Raw genomic sequence first — 18,357 nt, forward strand, 5'->3', positions numbered from 1 at the left:
CCTTGGACTAGAACTATTTGCCATCACTTCATGGCAAATAGATGGGGAAACAATGGAAAGAGTGATAGACTTTATTTTCTTGGGCTCCAAAATCACTGCAGATGGTGACTACAGCCATGAAATTAAAAGATGCTTGCTCCTTGGAAGAAAAGCTATGACCAAGACAGCATATTAAAAAGCAGAAACATTACTTTGCCGACAAAGATCCATCTAGTCAAAGCTATGATTTTTCCAGGAGTCATGTATGGATGTGAGAGTTGGACCATAAAGAAAACTGAACACCGAAGGATTGATGCTTTCGAACTGTGGAGTTGGAGAAGACTCTTGAGAGTCCCTTGAACTGCAAGGAGGTCAAACCAGCCCATCCTAAAGGAAATCAGTCCTCAATATTCATTGGAAGGACTGATGCTGACGCTGAAGTTCCAATACTTTGGCCACCTGATGGGAAGAACTGACTCATTGGAAAAGACTCTGATGCTGGGAAAGACTGAAGGCAGGAGGAGAAGGGGTCGACAGAGGATGAGGTGGTTAGATGGCATCACCGACTCAATGGACATGAGTTTGAGCAAGCTCTGGGAATTGGTGATGGACAAGGAAGCCTGGTGTGCTGCAGTTCATAGGGTTGCAAAGAGTTGGACATGACTGAGTGACTGAACTGAACTGAACCGTGTGCCCTCACATGTGCCTTTTTCTCCACAGAGTGGTCCTATCTCCTCAGTGAGGTCTAAATGGCTTATTATGCTTCAGTGAAGTCTGATGCCCTGAGTAGGGTCTGTCCTCACTGAATGAAGTGTGTGTTCACTCAGTGATGTGCATTTCCTCAGGCCCTTCATGATGCTGAGTCCTCTCAGTTAATACCCCCTCGGTGAAGTGTCTGTCTTCTTAGTGGGCTCTGTGTCTATTCTATGTGTTCTTTACCCCTTCAGGGAGCCTTGAGACCATTCCCTTAGGCTTAGGTAGGCTCTGGATCAAGATCTGACCATGGGGAGGTTCCCCCCCAACCCAGTTTAGGAGAGTTGGACTATAAAGAAAACTGAGCGCCGAAGAATTGATGCTTTTGAACTGTGGTATTGGAGAAGACTCTGGAGAGTCCCTCGGACTGCAAGGAGATCAAACCAGTCAATCCTAAAGGAAATCAGTCCTGAATATTCATTGGAAGGACTGATGCTGAAGTTGAAACTCCAATACTTTGGCCACCTGATGCAAAGAACTTGCTACTTGGAAAAGACCCTGATGCTGGGAAAGACTGAAGGCAGAAGGAGAAGGGGACAACAGAGGATGAGATGGTTGGATGGCATTACCGACTCAATGAACATGAGCTTGATCAAGCTCCAGGAGTTGGTGATGGACAGGGAGGTCTGGCATGCTGCAGTCCATGGGGTCACAAAGAGTTGGACACGACTGAGTGACTGAACTGAACTGAACTGAATTTAGGATGTTCTGGGTTTAAGATTAGTTGGACAAAGAACAAGAGAGCAGGTGGGAAGGGAGGCTGGGCCAGATGGGGTTCTGTGTAGGCTTCAGGAAGTGGGGGCTGCCTGCTTCCGGGCCTCAGAATCACTCTTGGAGTTAGATACTTAAGGATCCTTCCTGACTTGATGGCTGTTCTGTGAACCGATGGGTGGGAGTGGGCCCTTCTTGGTGGTTAGTGCAGAGAGATGGAGGGTCCTGGCTGGTCCCTCCTTTCTGGAGTGGAAGGGATAGAGGGAAGCTGGAGGTATTTGAGCCCAGGTGTCTCTTGATGAAATAAGAGACTGGGAAGGAAAGAAGGGTGTGACTGATTCCTTCTATTTGCCTAGACTTTATTTCACAAGGCTTAGCTTCAACCAGATGAGGCGGTAAAAACTTATGGAGGCAGGAGACCTAGGTCTGGCCCAAGTTATGGTCTTTGTTTTTTCTAGGACCTTGTACAAAGTCCTCCCTTTCCCTAAGTCTACAATTTATGCAATGAAATGGGTTTATTAGCAAAGACTTAAGGTGCCTCCTAGTCTTAACGAATCTTTGCATTTAAGTCTGGATGGAAATTTGTGGAGGCAGGGAAAGTAAAGAACTCTCCTCAGGAGTGGAAGAAAATCTGAGTTTCCTCAGGGTGGGGGTTAGTTCCCAGAGCGAAAGTGTGTCACCCGGAAAGGACCCTACTCCACCTGGCTTTTCTACGCGGTGGGGTGACAGGCTTGTGCAATCAGATCGCGGGGCGGCTCCTCAATGGGCCTGACCAAACTCCGTTCGTTCGTTAGCCCAGCTCTTTCCCGATCATGCCCCGCCCTAATTCAACTCTGCATCTGTAACTCCAAGACCCCACCCCACCCTGGTCACTCCACGGTCCTGCCTCCTCTCCTGTCACATCCAGCCTCGCTACTCGCGGTCACTCCATGGGCCCACCCTCTCGCCTGTCACGCCTGGCCCCTCCCCTTCTGCTTTCCCGCTGCGGCTCCACCCCTTCCGCAAGTAAGCTCCGCCCCATGCCCCAAGCAATGCTCGACTTTGGCCTATGGGTTTCTTTGCTAGCCCTGGTCCCAACACCACCAGGCACGGCTCCGCCCCACTGGGCCTCTCCCCCTGCACCTGCCTAAGCCCCGCCCCGCCACCCGGCCCCGCCCCTTCTTAAGGCCCCGCCCCTCGGTCGGCCTGTTTTCCGCGCCTGGGCGCCGGCTGCTACCGCCAAGGCGGCTACTGTGTTTCGAACTTGAGGTGATGGGACTTCCCGAAGAACGGAGCCGGAGCGGCAGCGGGAGCCGGGCCCGGGAGGAGGCTGGAGCTCGGAGTCGGGTGCGGAGCTGGTCTCCGCCGCCCGAGGTCTGCCGTTCGGCGCACGTCCCCTCGCTGCAGCGCTACCGCGAGTTGCACCGGCGCTCCTTGGAGGAGCCGAGAGGTGAGGCAGGGCCCGGGCGGCCCTGAGGGACGTCAGCTAGGACAGAAGTGGGGGTTCACAGGAGAGGGAGGAATCGAGGGTGTTCCGTCGGGAAATGGAGGTTCCGTGAGGAGATGGAGGTTCCCTTGGGAAATTGGGGAGTCGGTAAGGAGATAGACGTTCTGTGAGGGAAGAATAGCGGTTCTTTAAGGAGATGGAAAAGGGTTCCGCGAGAAGGGGATTCTCTGAGGTGAAGCAGAAAATGTCGTTCTGTAGGAAATGAACGTCTCCTAGGAGTTGGGGTGTTCCTTTGCGACTTGGGGGTTTCGCAGGTTCTGTGAACGTCTGAAAGAGTGAAAATGTCCCGAGAAGAGAGTTCCTCATATGAAGAGTCGGGTTCTTAGGGTCCAGGAGCGCCTTGAAGGGAGGCGGCCCACGAAGAGAACTTTCTTTACCACTTTTCAGCCCAGCTCAGCCCGTGCCTCCTGACACCTTTCGCCTGTGAGTTAGTCTCCACTGCTGAGGGGCACTCGAGTCCCATCCTGGCATCCCCAACTTAGTAATGGAGATCTACTTTTAGTATTTCAGAAACCCCGATGGAGACTACCGCATAAAGCTGAACAAGTCACTAATATATTGTCTTTAAAAAAGAAATAGGGCCGGGATTGTAATAACTCCGAAATTCTGACAGGTAATGCCATGTCTTTGAGCCTCAAGCTGGGTAAGGGGTCACAGATGTAGCTGAATTGGAAGGCGGCATGATGCTGGCAGTGGGACATGCATGAACACTCTGGATTTAGATCTTGGCTCTGCCACTCATTTGCTCTTTGGTCTTGAGATTTAAAAACCTGTCTGAAATTCCTTTTCTTTAATCTATAAAATAGAGGTAATAATACCTGCCTCGCAGATTTGTTTGAGGGCTAATATGAGTAGTAAGTGAAGTGTGCATTACAGAGTGCCTGGTGCACAGCAGCGTTCACTAAATAGCAGTTGGTTTGATAACCATAAGAGCAATGTGGATGAAGCAACTATTGAGTAAGCAAGATAAGATTAAATCAGGTGTAGAGCCGTTGATTGCTGCAGGCAATGTCCAAGTTTGAGTGCTCAGACCTCTTTTTTTTTTAGGTGTTCTTATAGATATTTGTTGCCTGGAGATTCCCAGGGATGGCGGAGCCTGGTGGGCTGCCATCTATGGGGTCGCACAGAGTCAGACACGACTGAAGCAACTTAGCAGCAGCAGCAGCATAGATGTTTGTTGACTAAATTTGTCTACGTAGACCACCCCTTAGACAAATATTACACTTAATCTTTTAATTGACTCTTGTGGTTGGTAATTCTTTCCTTGTCAAGTTCCTACTCTTTACAAAAGATTTCATAGTAGGCTTCCTTTAATAGTGAGATGAGCCAATATCTTTAAATAAAAACACAATCACATGGAAGTTTCGTAAAACACACCTACAGCACACACCTGTATCCACCAACTATACCAGGATTCTGACTTCTTGGGGTAACACTGTATTTTTGTTGGGATTCTCTAGGAATAAAATATAAAGGCCAATTCATATACTGGCTCTAAAGCAATATCATATCTTCATTTTTCCAATGGAGACTTCCTAGTTGGCTCTTAGAGAGGTGATCTTATCTATAGACTCACTTCCTAATCAGAGTTCACTTTCAGATTAGATAACCCCAGCTTGTTTCTTTTTCTTTCTTTCTTTTTTAAATTGAAGGATAGTTGATTTATAATGTGTTTGTTTCAGGTATACAGTTCAAAGTAGTTCAATTATTTACATATATGTCCTTATTCAGACTCTTTTCCCTTATAGGTTATTACAGAACAGAATATAGTCCCCTGTGCTATACAGTAGGTTCTTGTTGGTTATCTATTATATATATATAAGTGTGTGTGTGTGTGTGTGTGTGTGTGTGTGTGTGCACGTGCTAAGTTGCTTCAGTTGTGTCTGACTCTTTGCAACCCTATTGACTGTAGCCTGCCAGATTCCTCTGTCCATGGGGTTCTTCAGGCAAGAATACTGGAATGGGTTGCCATTTCCTCCTGCAGGAGATCTTCCTGACCCAGGGATTGAACCTGCATCTCTTGTATCTACTGTATTGGCAGGCGGGTTCTTTACCACTAGAGCTACCTGGGAAGCCCAGTAGTGTGTATGTGTTAATCCCAAACTTCTAATTTATCCCTCCCCTCCTACCTCAGGCCTCTTTTCACTTCACTTCCCTCTCTATATTTTTTCCTGTCATGAGTTCATGTTTCCCATGTTTTCATTTTTTTAAATTGAGGTAACATTGTTTAAGCTCCCTGTATACAATATTGTATTTCTACTTCTGTGTACACTATGGTGTGATCACCACCAAAAATTTAGTTTCCACCCATCACCATACAGTTACCCTCTTTACTCATTTTACCCTCCCCACTTCACCTCAGATAACCAGTAATCTGTTCTCTTTATGTGTTTGTTTTGTTTAATTTGGTTGTTCATTTGTTTTTTACATTGCACATATGAGTGAAAGCATATGGTATTTGTCTTTGACTCTGTCTGAAATGGTAAGTTTTCATTCTTTTTATGGTTGAGTAATATTCATTTTACTTGTCTGTAATATTCATATTACTTCCCTAATGGCTCAGACAATAAAGAGTCTGCCTGCAATGCAGGAGACCCAGGTTCAATATCTGAGTCAGGAAGATCCTTTGGAGAAGGGTATGGCAACCCACTCCAGTATTCTTGCCTGGAGAATCTCTTGGACAGAAGAGTCTGGTGGGCTACAGTCCATAGGGTCACAAAGAGTTGGACACTTGGCAACTGACACTTTTTTGACTTTAATATTTGTATATCCATATATATAAATACATATCTCTATATATCACATCTTCTTTATCATTCATTTATCAGTGGACACTTAGGTTACTTCCATGTCTTGGCTATTCACTGTAAACATAATAAACATAGGAGTGCATATATCTTTTCAAAATAGTGTTTCTGTTTTCTTGAGAAAAATACTCAGAAGTGGAATTGCCAGATCATACAATAGTTCTGTTCTTAATTTTTGAGAAATTGCTATACTCCAAAGTGGCTGCAACAGTATGCATTCCCACCAACAATGTATGAAGGCTCCATCTCTCCACATCCTTTTCAACACTTGTTTCTTGCCTTTTTGATAATAGCCATTCAGACATGTGTGAGGTGATATACCATTGTGGCTTTGATTTGCATTTTCCTAATAACAAGTAATATTGAACATCTTTTCATGTATTTGTTTGCTCTCAGTATGTCTTTGGAAAAATGTCTATTCAGCACCTCTGCTCACTTTTCAATTGGGCTGCTTGTTATTTTGTTGTTCAGTTGTATGAGTTCTTTATGTATTTTGAATGCTAACCCTTTATCTGATATATGATTTGCAAATACCTTCTCCCCAATGATGAGCTATTACTGTCACAGTAACTCTTTTTGTGTATACTTAGCTTTGTATCCAGGATCTCACTTATGCTCTAGTCTCAAATTTCATAGGTCTGTAGAGTATTTTATTCACATGCCTTGATGTTATACCATATTTAACATTACTGTGAGTCAGATTTACCAATTTTCCCTTCCAAATCTGCTCTTCTCCCTAATGTTCTAATCCCTGCCAGTGGCACTATCCCAAATCTTATCCATCTGTATATCTTATTTATTTATAGGTTGCTAACTGCTTACTGAGCACAAATTCTGTTTGTTTGATGTAGGGACTATTATCCCCATTTTTCAGAGAAGGAAACTGACACTTAGAGAGGTTAACTAAATTGAACAATGTCACAGGTGGAGCTGAGATTTGAACCAACATAGTTTTGGTTGCAGAATCTATACTCCCAGTAGCTATGCTAGTCCTCTTCCCTGATCCACAGTCTGCCTTTTACAAAATTTTGTCAAATACTCTTTCAAAATATCTCTTAGGTTACCTTTTCTTCCATTTCCATAGACCCTTATAATTCAAGGGAGCAGCCTTCTAACTGGTTCTCTCTCCCCTAGTCTCACTCATCTCCATTATTTCTGGTAGATTTAGAATTATCTAAACACTATTAGAGTGATATGGAAATAATGCTTTCATATGTCACTTCAAAAACTTTCAATAGTTCCCTATTTCCTACAGTTTAAAGTTAAAATTCTGCCTTTCTTTCAGAATCTCTGGATAACTAGCCTACCTCACCTTTCTATTCTTATCTTCTGATACTCCCTACTGCATGCCCCTCATTCTACAACAGACCATTCTTGTTGATATACTGTATACACAAAAGTCCCTTTCTCATCACCGTGGCTTTGCCCATTTCCTTCTGTTCCTCTCTACCTAGTCAAACCTCACCAGTTCCACAGAGCATTCCCTGATCATGCCAGTCCATTTTTATCTTTTCTAAACTTCAGTACTTAGAATGTGTGCCAAAGAACCATCCAGAATTCAATAGCTCCACCATAAAAAAATAAAAGCAAGAACTAAATGATTATGCATTCCCTGACATTCCAGTGGTTAAGACTCCTTGCTTCCACTGTAGGGGCCACGAGTTCAATCCCTGGTCATGGAATCATGCTGCCTGTGGCCTGGCGGGCCAGAAAAGAAAACAAAACTAAGTAATTATAAAAAGATTTCTTCGTTTCTTGTTGATGGACATAAATGTGGTTCATATAAGGTTTTACATAGTCTGTGCCTACTATTGTCACTTAAAATGTACTTTTTTGAGTATACACATATTAAATGTAGCTGTAACAACATGGACTTTAGAGTTAGGTCTTATTTTGTATTCAGGTTAGGGTTAGTGCTGTGTGATTCTTGGGAGAGTTTCCTATGTGTCCTGAGCTTCAGTTTTCTCATGTGTTAAAATCAAGATCATCAGAGGGCCATATAAAGATTAAATGAGATTAGCTCAATCCTTGGACATTAATGGCATTCATTAAAATGCCAGTTCCCATTTGTTCTCTCATTAATGGCCATTTAATATTCTGTTGTGTCACTGCCAGTGATTAAAGAGATTTCATCTCTTCAGCTTTCATCTCTGCTAGCTAGATTTCATCTCTGCCAGTTTTCATCAGTTTTTTCATTGTTGAGCTTAAGGGCCATTTATAGTCTTACTGTTATAAATGGTGTTAGTATAAACATCTCTTGAGTAATCACTTTTTCCCCTTTGGTATTATTTTCTTAGGGTGTGTTTCCCCAAAGTTAGCAGTTGAAAGAATGTAAAACATTTTATGATTCTTGTCATGCATTGCCCTGCTGTTCAGTAACATTGTGCTAATTTCTTACAATGTTGTTATCATATAATAGATCGGTTTTCTAGGGTCACTTGGGCACTGAGTTCAATATTTTCTTAGTCTTTGCTGGTCTTAGAGGCATATAATGGCACCTTGGGGTTGATTTGATTTGGATTTCTTTAATTCATTGCAAGTTGTATAGAAAGAAAAGAAAGTGAAATCACTCAATTGTGTCCAACTCTTTGTGACTCAATGGACTACAGCCTGCTGGGCTCCTCCATCCATGGGATTTTCCAGGCTAGAATACTGGAGTGGGTTGCCATTTCCTTTTCCAGGGGAATCTTCCCAACCCAGGGATCGAACCTCAGTCTCCTGCATTACAGGCAGACTCTTTACTGCCTGAGCCACCAGGGAATCTGGTGGCAAGTTGTATACCATAATTTAGCTTTCAGTATATTCTGTCTTGTATATTCAAAAATATTTTATGTATTAGTCTTATTGTTGCCAAAATCTTGTCTCTCTGTGCACCAATGCCAAACAGAAATATGGAGACAGAGTTATGGAGAAGAAGGAAAGAGTAGTTTTATTACTTTGCCAGGCAGAGGGGGAGGAACACAATAGGCTAGTGCCTCAAGAATTATGCCTCCTCCCTGGTGAGAAGGGAAAGGTTATATAGTCAGGCAGGAGTATGTGATAAGGATCAAGGCAATAACAGTCTTGTATTCTTTCTTCTGCAAAGTTCAAAAGAGTGGGGTTCCTGACAAGATTGGATGTGTGGAGGGTCTTAGGTGGTCCAGTGTCCTAATCTTGATGAGCCTCTCTGGTCCTTTAATCTTGCTGTTTTACTGCTGTTCCTCCTTTGATTAGCAACTGTGATGCCATTTGGAACTGAGAGAAGGTCATGGAGGCTGGATTCTTGCCTATAAGAAATGGGGGACAAAAAGGCCTCTGTGCCCAGGAGTCCCACAGGGCCCTGCTCAGCATCATTATCTCTTTAATCAGATTGTATAAACTAAATCATCCAGCTTGAGCAAGTCACTTTACCTCTATAAATTTGATTTATCAGTAAAATGAGAGGCTGATAACCTCTAAAGTTCCTTCCACTGTTATGGTTCTAAGTGTCTCTCTCTCTCTTCTCTAGCTTGTGATCCAGTACTTAGATTATCCTAGGTGTTCTGCCACAGCATGTTTAACCTGTTGAGTACCTTTTCTCCAGAGTAACCAGGCAAATATTTCAACATTGTAAGTCTTCTCTGGCTAAAATCCTACAATGACTTTCCATTGCTCTTAGAAACTGAAACTGTTAGTTGCTCAGTCGTGTCTGACTCTTTGCAATGCCATGACCTGTAGCCCGCCAGGCTCCTCTGTGCATGGGATTTTCCAGGCAAGAATACTGGAGTGGGTTGCTGTTTCCTTCTCCAAGGGATCTTCCTGACCCAGGGATCAAACCTGGGTCTCCTGCATTGCAGGCAGATTCTTCACCATCTGAGCCATCAGGGAAGCCTATTGCTCTTAGGCTCAAATTGCTCAAATTCTGTATGCTTAGAAGGATTGCATGTTATCTGCCCAGTTTATCCCTTAATTTCTGCTACTCTTTCTCTTATTCTCAGTGCTTCAGCCTGAGGGAGTTCCTTTTAACACATACCCATGGTTCTTTTCTGTCCCATAGTATTGTTTTTCCTGGTGGGAGAGTGGAGAAAAACTCCTATTCATCTTTCAGACTTTAGTAACAATGTCTTCCTCGGGGCAGTTCAAATCTTGACTTAGTAAATGTATAAGTAGATATCACTAAGTCATGTCTGACTCTTTGCAACACCATGGCCTGTAGTCCGCCAGGTTCCTCTCTCCATGGGATTCCCCAATCAAGAGTACAGGAGTGGGTTGCCATGCCCTCCGCCAGGGGATGTTCCTGATTCAGGGATTGAACTTGGGTCTCCTGCTTTGCACGCAGATTCTTTACCCACTGACCCACCTTGGGCAAATTATTTAGTTTCTCTGAGCCTTGATTTTCAAACCAATAAAATAAGAATGAAAAACCCTACCTCCTATGGTTGTAGTAAGAACTAAATGAGATAATGCATTTAAGGAGTTTAAAAGCCACATCTGGTACTTAGCAAGTAACACTTAGGCAAATAGTAGGAGAAAGAGATGCTCATTAAGTAATTGCTGAGAGTGAATGAACAAATTTTTCCTTGTCATGGAAGGCTCTGTGGGTAAAGGATTTCTTCCTTTCACTAATTAATTCATTGGAAAAGTTACTGATTAACTACAATGTACTAGGCATTGTGATAGGCACTGGTTACAGTTTGAATAGATGGTGAAAAATGGAGTGGATATTTTGAGATGGGAGGGAAGAAACTTGAGTCAAGATTCAGCCCATGGGAGTAAAGATGGTTTAAGAGTGCGGTGGGTGTTAAGATTTGAGAGGTAGAAGAGGTAGAAGGTGATAGGTCCTGGAGTACAGGGCAGAGAAATTGTGACTTGGCTCTATGTATAGAATGGTAAGCCATCTGAGGATAAATGTGCCTCAGAAGCTAAATGATGTCTGGGTTTCCTTTTCTGTTGTAGAGTTTTGGGGAGACATTGCCAAGGAATTTTACTGGAAGACCCCATGTCCTGGTCCATTCCTTCAGTACAACTTTGATGTGACTAAAGGGAAAATCTTCATTGAATGGATGAAAGGAGCAACTACCAACATCTGCTACAACGTACTGGATCGAATTGTCCATGAGAAAAAACTTGGCGATAAAGTTGCTTTTTACTGGTAAAAACACCTATCTTATAGCCTGTGGCAGATAAAAAGTCACCCTGACATTTATATAGTATTTTATAGTTCACAAAGTACCTTAAAAATCCATGCATTTGATGCCTACAACAACCCAGAAGAATAAGCAAAGTGTCATTAACTTAATGTCTCAGGTGAAGAAAAATACCTCAAGTTAAATGACTTCCCTAAAATCATGTAACTAGCATGTGACAGAACTGACATTCAAAATCAAGTATCCTGACTTCTAGTCTAGTGTTTTCAACTTGTAGTCGGAGAGGAACAATGTGAGGGGGTAAATGGAAGCAAAAAGGACTATGTTGTTTTCTTCCTTATTCTTGCTTTGGGAGAAAAGTGGATTTTGGATTTTTTGCTGCCACCACCACTGTTATCGTCATTACCTTTGATTGAGCTATATGCCAGATACTGTGCTCAAGTGCTTCACACATGTTATCCTATTTGATGCTCACAACAACTAAAAATATATTATTTATTTTCCTCATTTTACATATGTGAAAATGAAATTCTGAGATGTAAATAGATGACTTATTTGAGGTTATACAGCTAGTAAGAAAGACTGATATTCACATCCTGGTAGCACAGTTCCAGAGTTTATACTCTTAACCATGACATTATACTATCCTTCTAATTTCTTATACTAGCCTCTCAACAGCTTTGCAAATTAGGTATTCTTAGCCCAATTTTATAGCTGAAGAAATGAAGCATGCATCTCTGCTTCATAGAGAATAAGGTCATAGAGTGAGTAACTGGTGGAGCCAGGGTTCAAACCCAAGTCTGTCTGATTCCTTGTTTTTAACACTCAGCCATGCTGACTCCACTGAAACTAAAACCCCCTCTTCCTAGCAACATAGCTTAGACGTGTTACTAAACTGAACCTGAAATAGGACCTTGAAGTTCCAGGTACTGGGGTGTTTCTGCTACCAACCATAAGCACTTTGAGAATTAATCTGTTTCTTTTTTAAATAAGCCAATAGGAGCATATTGATATTTCATGAATGAATTAAATTTGTAGTCAGTAAAACGTTGCCCAGTTTGTGTGATATATTAAGAAAAACCCTAACCTGAGAGACAGGAAGTTCAGTTTCTCACTCTAACTCTGCCATCCACTTGCTATGTAACCATAGGCAAGGCATTTAACTCTCTGAGACTCAATTTCCTTGTCCATAAAATGGGGGCAATATTAAATTCCACCCTTGCCTTATAACTGGATTGTTAGGAGAATCAAATATGATGTTGTGAAAGCATTTATTTATTCATTAGAAAACACTGTACAAATGTGAGTGGTTTGTTATCACATTACCATTGCTCAGGTTGGGGTCACTTTGCCACTGAAATTCACGGTCCATTATGCCTGTTGAGACTTTGTTTAGCTCCTGCCATGATACTTTATGCTTGAGCTCCAGCTGACACTTGGGCCCACCTCTTAGGTTCCTCAGAGATCAGAAAACCTTTAAAGATCTGGATAGGAGATACTTTTGTCTGAATTTGTTCCCTGGTTTGAAATCAAGTGCATGATGAAAGACTGAAAAGGCACAGGCCAGAACTGTTTAGTCAATGGATATTGCTGCAGAATCCTGAGGCCCTTCTTTCTAGTTCCCCTACCATCTGTACTTGAACAGAGTCTGTCTTTCCACATAAGTAAAATGAAAGGAGTAGATTAGATCAGTGTTTTCCCAAGAATGCTTTTGAAACCACTAATTACTAGACGTATTAGGAACTTTTTTTTTTCCCCCAAGCAGGAGCTTCTTGATTCATGAAAAAAAAAAGACTGAGAAGCACTGTATGATAAATTACCTTTCCGGGATTTCCATTGTTTATTGATACAGTAAAGGCTCCAAGAAGTCCTACAGTAAAGATACCTGATTAATTTTAACATGGGGTTTCCAAAGTTTATTTGAGCCCCAAACACTTTTTATAGCATGCGATTAACATAACAAGAAGCAGTATTCCATGGAACACTGATTTACGAAGCACTCGATATATAATCTCTACATTTACTTCTCATGAAAAATTCTGTAACTCTGTAACAAGACATTTTCACTCCATTTTTACATTGGTCAGGCAACCAATAAGAATTTTAAAGATATTGAGTACTCAGCCCTATGAGTGTTATGGTGCAGGGGTAAGAAGAGTGGGAGATGGGTACCACATGGGCCATTATTATTCAAGTCTCAGTCTACAAATAAATCACGTTTGTTAAAAGGAAGTAAAGTGCAAATATCCCAGATATTTGTTTACTTCCCTTTTTTACCTCTATATTTTAAAACAATATGCTTACACTGCAATTTCTTTTTTTTTTAAAGAAATCATTGACTTCCTTTTATGATAGATGAGAATTCAGTTCTTATATACTACTTCAACTTCTTTCTCTTAATCTCAACATAATTATACCTCTATTTTTTAGTTAATTTAAAATCAATGCTTATTTTAGAGTAATATATGATTGTATTTCCTTTTATATAAAGATTTTTGTTTTCAAAGAAGTTAAAAATTGCCTAAAATTTTCTTATACTATTTGCCTTTATCATATAGTCAATATTTTTCAAATGATCATATAATTTATTCTATGAAGTTCTCTTTTTCCCCTTGGTCCTAGAGCCTACCTTCTTTCTGCTGTACTTTTTATTAATGTTTTTAAAGTGACATCTTTTCAGTGATTTGCTCCAGTTGATACACTTCTTATGGAGCCATAGTATGACTTTCTTTTCAGCCTAGACATTTAGATAACTAAAGTGGCTTTCTTTTCTTTTTTCTGAGCATACTCCTGGAAACAGTGAAGGACAGGGAAATCTGGAGTGCTGCAGTCCAAGAGGTCACAAAGAGTTGGACACAACTTAGCAACTGAACAACAGCAACATAGTGGCATTAGAAAACCACATTTAGGGCATATTTTATATACATACTGAAATAATCCACAAACAAAGTACTTCAATTAGCCAAAATAGAACAGTATTAAGGAAGAATTTGGCTTTTTACTTTTGACTTGACACATTGTAAATATTCATGGAATAATAGTATTTTTAGAATTTGAAGTGATTGTTTTATTAGAATCCATCTAAGTCAACTGTCTTTACAGATGTAGAGAGTTTATGCAGGGATCAATTTATTCATTAAATACTTATTAAGGACTTACTATGTACCAGGCAGTATTCTGAACAAACAAACTCTCTACCCTCATGAAGGTTATATTCCAGCTTAAGGAGACAGACAAACAAACCAATAAATATATGACAGGTAGTGATAAGTGCTGTAGAAAAATACAAAGCAGTTTAAGGAAAAAGGAATAACAGTGAAAAATGGGGATTGATATCGGTGGCACTCTCTGATAAAGAAGACATCTGAGCAGCAATATGAAGGAAATGCAGAGTGTCATGCATATAGTTGGTTTGGGAAAGGAAACTATTCCAGGTACATGGAAGAGTAAGTGTAGAGGCCCTGGGACAGGAGTGTTCTGCTACCTAGTGTATTTGAATACTAGCTAGGAAGTTAGTGTAGCTGAAGCAGTATTAGTTAGAAAAACAGAGTGATAGGGAATGAGGTCAGCAGGACACTAGATTGTATAGATTGAAAGATTTGGGTTTTTTTTCACAGTGAAATGGGAAACCACTGGGCAATCTTGAGCATAGAAGTGACAGTGATTTGACTTATGTTTAGAACCTGTCTTTATGTTGAGAATAGACTGTCGAAGGGCAAGGTTAGAAGCATGGAGACTTATGAGGCTATTATAGAAATCCATGTGAACAATGATAGTGATTAAACGTACTTAGAAGTGGTCAAAATCTGCATCTATTTTGAGTGAAGAGCCCGTGGAATTTGCTGACTTGAATTGGATGTAAGGCGTGAAAGAAAAGGGAATCAAGATTGTATTCAACAGTGGTGAGGTCCAGGACTGGGACATCTTAACTATTTTTGGACACCTATGAAAAGATTTTATGCAGGGGAGTGATGTCACAGCTGGGCTTAAGAAGATTAATCTGGATTCATATGGAAGTGAGAATATAAAGGCAGAGAGCTGAGAGTTTTGTTATTCAAGGTAGAGATGCCTAAACTGGGATATTGATTGTGGGAATGAAATAGAACAATAAAATTTTACAGTAATTTAGAGGAGAGAAACCGATATAGGTAACTGGTTGTGTAGATGCAGGAGAGACAGGCAAAGAAAGTGAGAGAAGAGTCAATTGTTCCCTCAGTCTTTATAACACTTTACCTCTTTCAAAGACACATAGTCATCTGATCCAAGGGCTAAATTTACCCTCTGTACAAGACTATGATTTCAACCTCTTGCACTTTCTTCCCCCTACCATGACAGGTAGGAGAGTTAGTGGGAATTTATGTGTATATGTATGAGAAAGAAATCAGTGACAAAGTTATTAGAATAGTCATTCACAGAGAGATAGTCAGTGAGGGACATTAGAGGTGGCTCTGGGAGTGGGGCCTGGCTAGTTAAAGGAATACTGGCAAACAGTGGGAGATTGGAGGATTAAATAAAGGGTTTCTGGGGAGAGGGTAGAAAGAGTGGTTGGTGGTTGTTTTTCTGGTGATTTATACAAGCTGCTCAGTCTGTAGGTTATTCCAGGAGAGGAACCCTATCTCTCAAGACCCCAGAATTTTGTTTAGTCCATTCCTTCTACTTTTTGCTTTGGATTGCCTCTGGCTATCATTATCTCTGAACCATCTCCTCCCTCAGTCTCAACTGAATTCTCTTTCCACAGGCTCTGGCTATTTTTCAATGCTTCCTTAGAAACTTCTGAGAAGCAGGTGTCTTTAAGAGTGACCTCAGGGCAGAAGCTCTGCTTTCAGGATCCCTGTATGTTCCCGAATATGAATTCGAAAGTATGCTATTTAGAGCTCTCCAGATCCTGGTGGGGTATGAGTGAGTTTGTGTACTTGAGGAGATGGGGATGGTTGGGAAGTGGAGATGAGCCCATGGTCTGACAAGGAGAAGATTGTCAAGGTAACATGGAAAACCATAGCTCTAAAGTGTGTTGTCTTAGCATTAATGTCCAAGGATTCTATTCATTATCTAGGTCCATGTCCTGGAGTTCATTTCAGTGATATTGGAATGGAAAGACTTTTTTGTCCTCTATCTATATCTTCACTAGTTTCACAATAGTGTATTTACTTATTAAAATATACCATTTGACCCTTGAACAATGTGAGTTTGAACTGCATGGGTCCACCTATAATGCAAATATTTTTCAACAGTAAATTCTACAGTACTGCATGGTCTGTGGTTGATTGAATCAGCAGATATGGAGGAATCAAGGATATGGAGAGGCAACTGTAAGTTATAAGCAGATTAACCCCTATGTTGTTCAAGGGTCAACTGTACTTGCTAAGGAAAAACACTCATTGAGAAGGAAGATGGCGTCAGACCATTCCCTTCCTGTCTCTCGGCCTTTCCTTTGTGGGAATGATGGGAGGTGAATTACTGATCATCTGCAAGGTCCTTTCCTGCACTGATGTCTCAGGATTCTATGATTGTATGAAGAGGAAGTGGTTCTTAGAAGTTCTATTGCAACCTGTAGTGGCTCTACAGTGACTCAGTAGGCAGGCTGGTCTTCTGTTGATATGGTGAAGAAAAGGAGGATTTTAGAAGGTTTGGGGTGAAGAGGCTGAGAAAGGTGTCTACTCCCCTTGCCTGGTAACATGAACACTTTAGCACAAATACTTTAAACTAATGGGAGATATGTGGAGAAATAACTATTACTTGGAACAGTCTTTCTCCACTTGAATCAGATGGGCAGATTGTGGAGGAGGGCAGGGGGATTTCATGTTTAAGGTGGATTGTTAATTTTCTTCTCTTCCTTCTCCCTGAGTTTTATGACCGTTGATGCCTTAAAGAGAAATAAGTGGTGAAAATGAAACAAGTAGGCTGTGCTGTCCAAGACATTAGTCACTTTTTGGAAGTAGGTAGGATCTGAATAATATGTATAATAATAATAAATAGAATATGTTATATATTAATATATTATATGAACTAACATATGTAACAAAAAGTGTGTAATAAATGGAAACTGTCTTGAGGCCTGACACAGTGTCCTGAGCCACATCAGCTACCTGTGTTTGTGTCTGGGCTGACTTCTTATACACGTGTATTGAGTAAATATTTAAGGATATGAAGAGAACGACTTTAGATAGTGCCCTTTTTCTGAGCCTTCTTAATCTCACTATAAACAAAGGTAAACAGGATACTTGCTAAAGTTACTTCTGTCACTTGTCTTCAGAATTTCTATCACAAATCTAGGGAACTGCAGTGGCAAGGCAGCAAGGAAGAAAGTTGGGGAAAGGGAAGGAACCCAGTACTGGTCTCTTGCCTTTGATGAGAGCTGGTAGTTAGGTAAGGGCACAGGTTCTTGCCTTTGGGAAGCCTCACATTTACAACAGTAAATACAGAAGGCTTAGAGTTGTCTGCCTTTTCCTGGATTTGGTATGAAAGAGTTGGGTCACTGGTAATGATACTTAGTGTTTGATAATAATACTTTGAACCATTATGAGAATTTGAGACTCCCAGACCTTTGAGGTCCACTTCCTGTACAAAACAGGAGTTGTAGCCCCTGAATCTTCATTCCCAACAGTTCTCATAAGTGATCATTCTGATTCTGGAACACTACCAAGACCACAGAGTTCACACAATACCTATCACATTGTTAGGCACCTCTGTTACAAAATTCTTAGATATATTCCCTCCCTATAACTTTATCCCTACTTATGCTCTTCCCATGGTCTTAATCCTATGTTCTGGGGTCACATAGAATAATCCCATTCTTTTTTCCATGAGACATCTCTTCAGGTATTTGAGGGCAGTTATTACATCCCTTTGCCAGGCTGAATGTAGGAATCTAAATCTAAAAGATGCCTTGAAGATGCCTTCCATTGTTTCCCCATCTACTTGCCATGAAATGATGGGACCAAATGCCATGATCTTAGTTTTTTGAATGTTGAGTTTTAAGTCCGCTTTTTTACTGTCCTCTTTCTCTTTCATCAAGAGGCTCTTTAGTTCCTCTTTGCTTTCTGCCTTAAAGGTTGTATCATCTGCATATCTGAGGTTATTGATATTTCTCCTGGCAAATAAAGAGCTTAGTGGTTAGCAAACAATATGTTAGCTATTTTTATGATTATGCCAAAGCCTCATTCCTAAAACAAGAAAGAGCAGTGCTGATCAGGTTGAAACATAGATTGAAGGACAAGAGCCACATTCTGTTGGCTTCTTTACCTTGTCATTGTGGTCCCTGTGAGATATGTGTGTGGAACCTCTGGGGATTTGCAAAACTCAGTTTGGAAACCCCTGATCTAGTCAGTGCCCTTGTTTTATGGATGAGGTAATCCTGAGTCCACATTCCCAAGTTCCTTGTATAGTATAGTTTCTGGAACAACTGTATTGTGCATGTTGGTTTCCTGTATACATTCTCTAGTTGGCCAGTATCACTTATAAAGTACTCTACCTATGGTATGCCTTGGACGGGGAATTATTACCATTCTTTGCTCTG

At 41.1% G+C, this 18,357-nt stretch overlaps 1 protein-coding gene across 2 annotated transcripts in view; it reads left to right on the top strand.

The window, feature by feature from the left end:
• The first annotated feature begins 2,615 nt into the window (after nucleotides 1-2,615).
• Nucleotides 2,616-18,357, top strand: part of ACSS2 (acyl-CoA synthetase short chain family member 2) — a 44,651-nt gene continuing 28,909 nt past the window's right edge. For both annotated transcript variants that reach the window (XM_043479074.1, XM_043479075.1), the window contains exons 1-2: nucleotides 2,616-2,872; nucleotides 10,651-10,846. In XM_043479074.1, the coding sequence (XP_043335009.1) occupies nucleotides 2,695-2,872; nucleotides 10,651-10,846 (374 nt within the window). In that variant the 5' untranslated portion in view covers nucleotides 2,616-2,694. The remainder of the gene's footprint in view (nucleotides 2,873-10,650; nucleotides 10,847-18,357) is intronic.

Source organism: Cervus canadensis, chromosome 10, assembly GCF_019320065.1.
Source record: "Cervus canadensis isolate Bull #8, Minnesota chromosome 10, ASM1932006v1, whole genome shotgun sequence".
Classification (NCBI taxonomy): domain Eukaryota; kingdom Metazoa; phylum Chordata; class Mammalia; order Artiodactyla; family Cervidae; genus Cervus; species Cervus canadensis.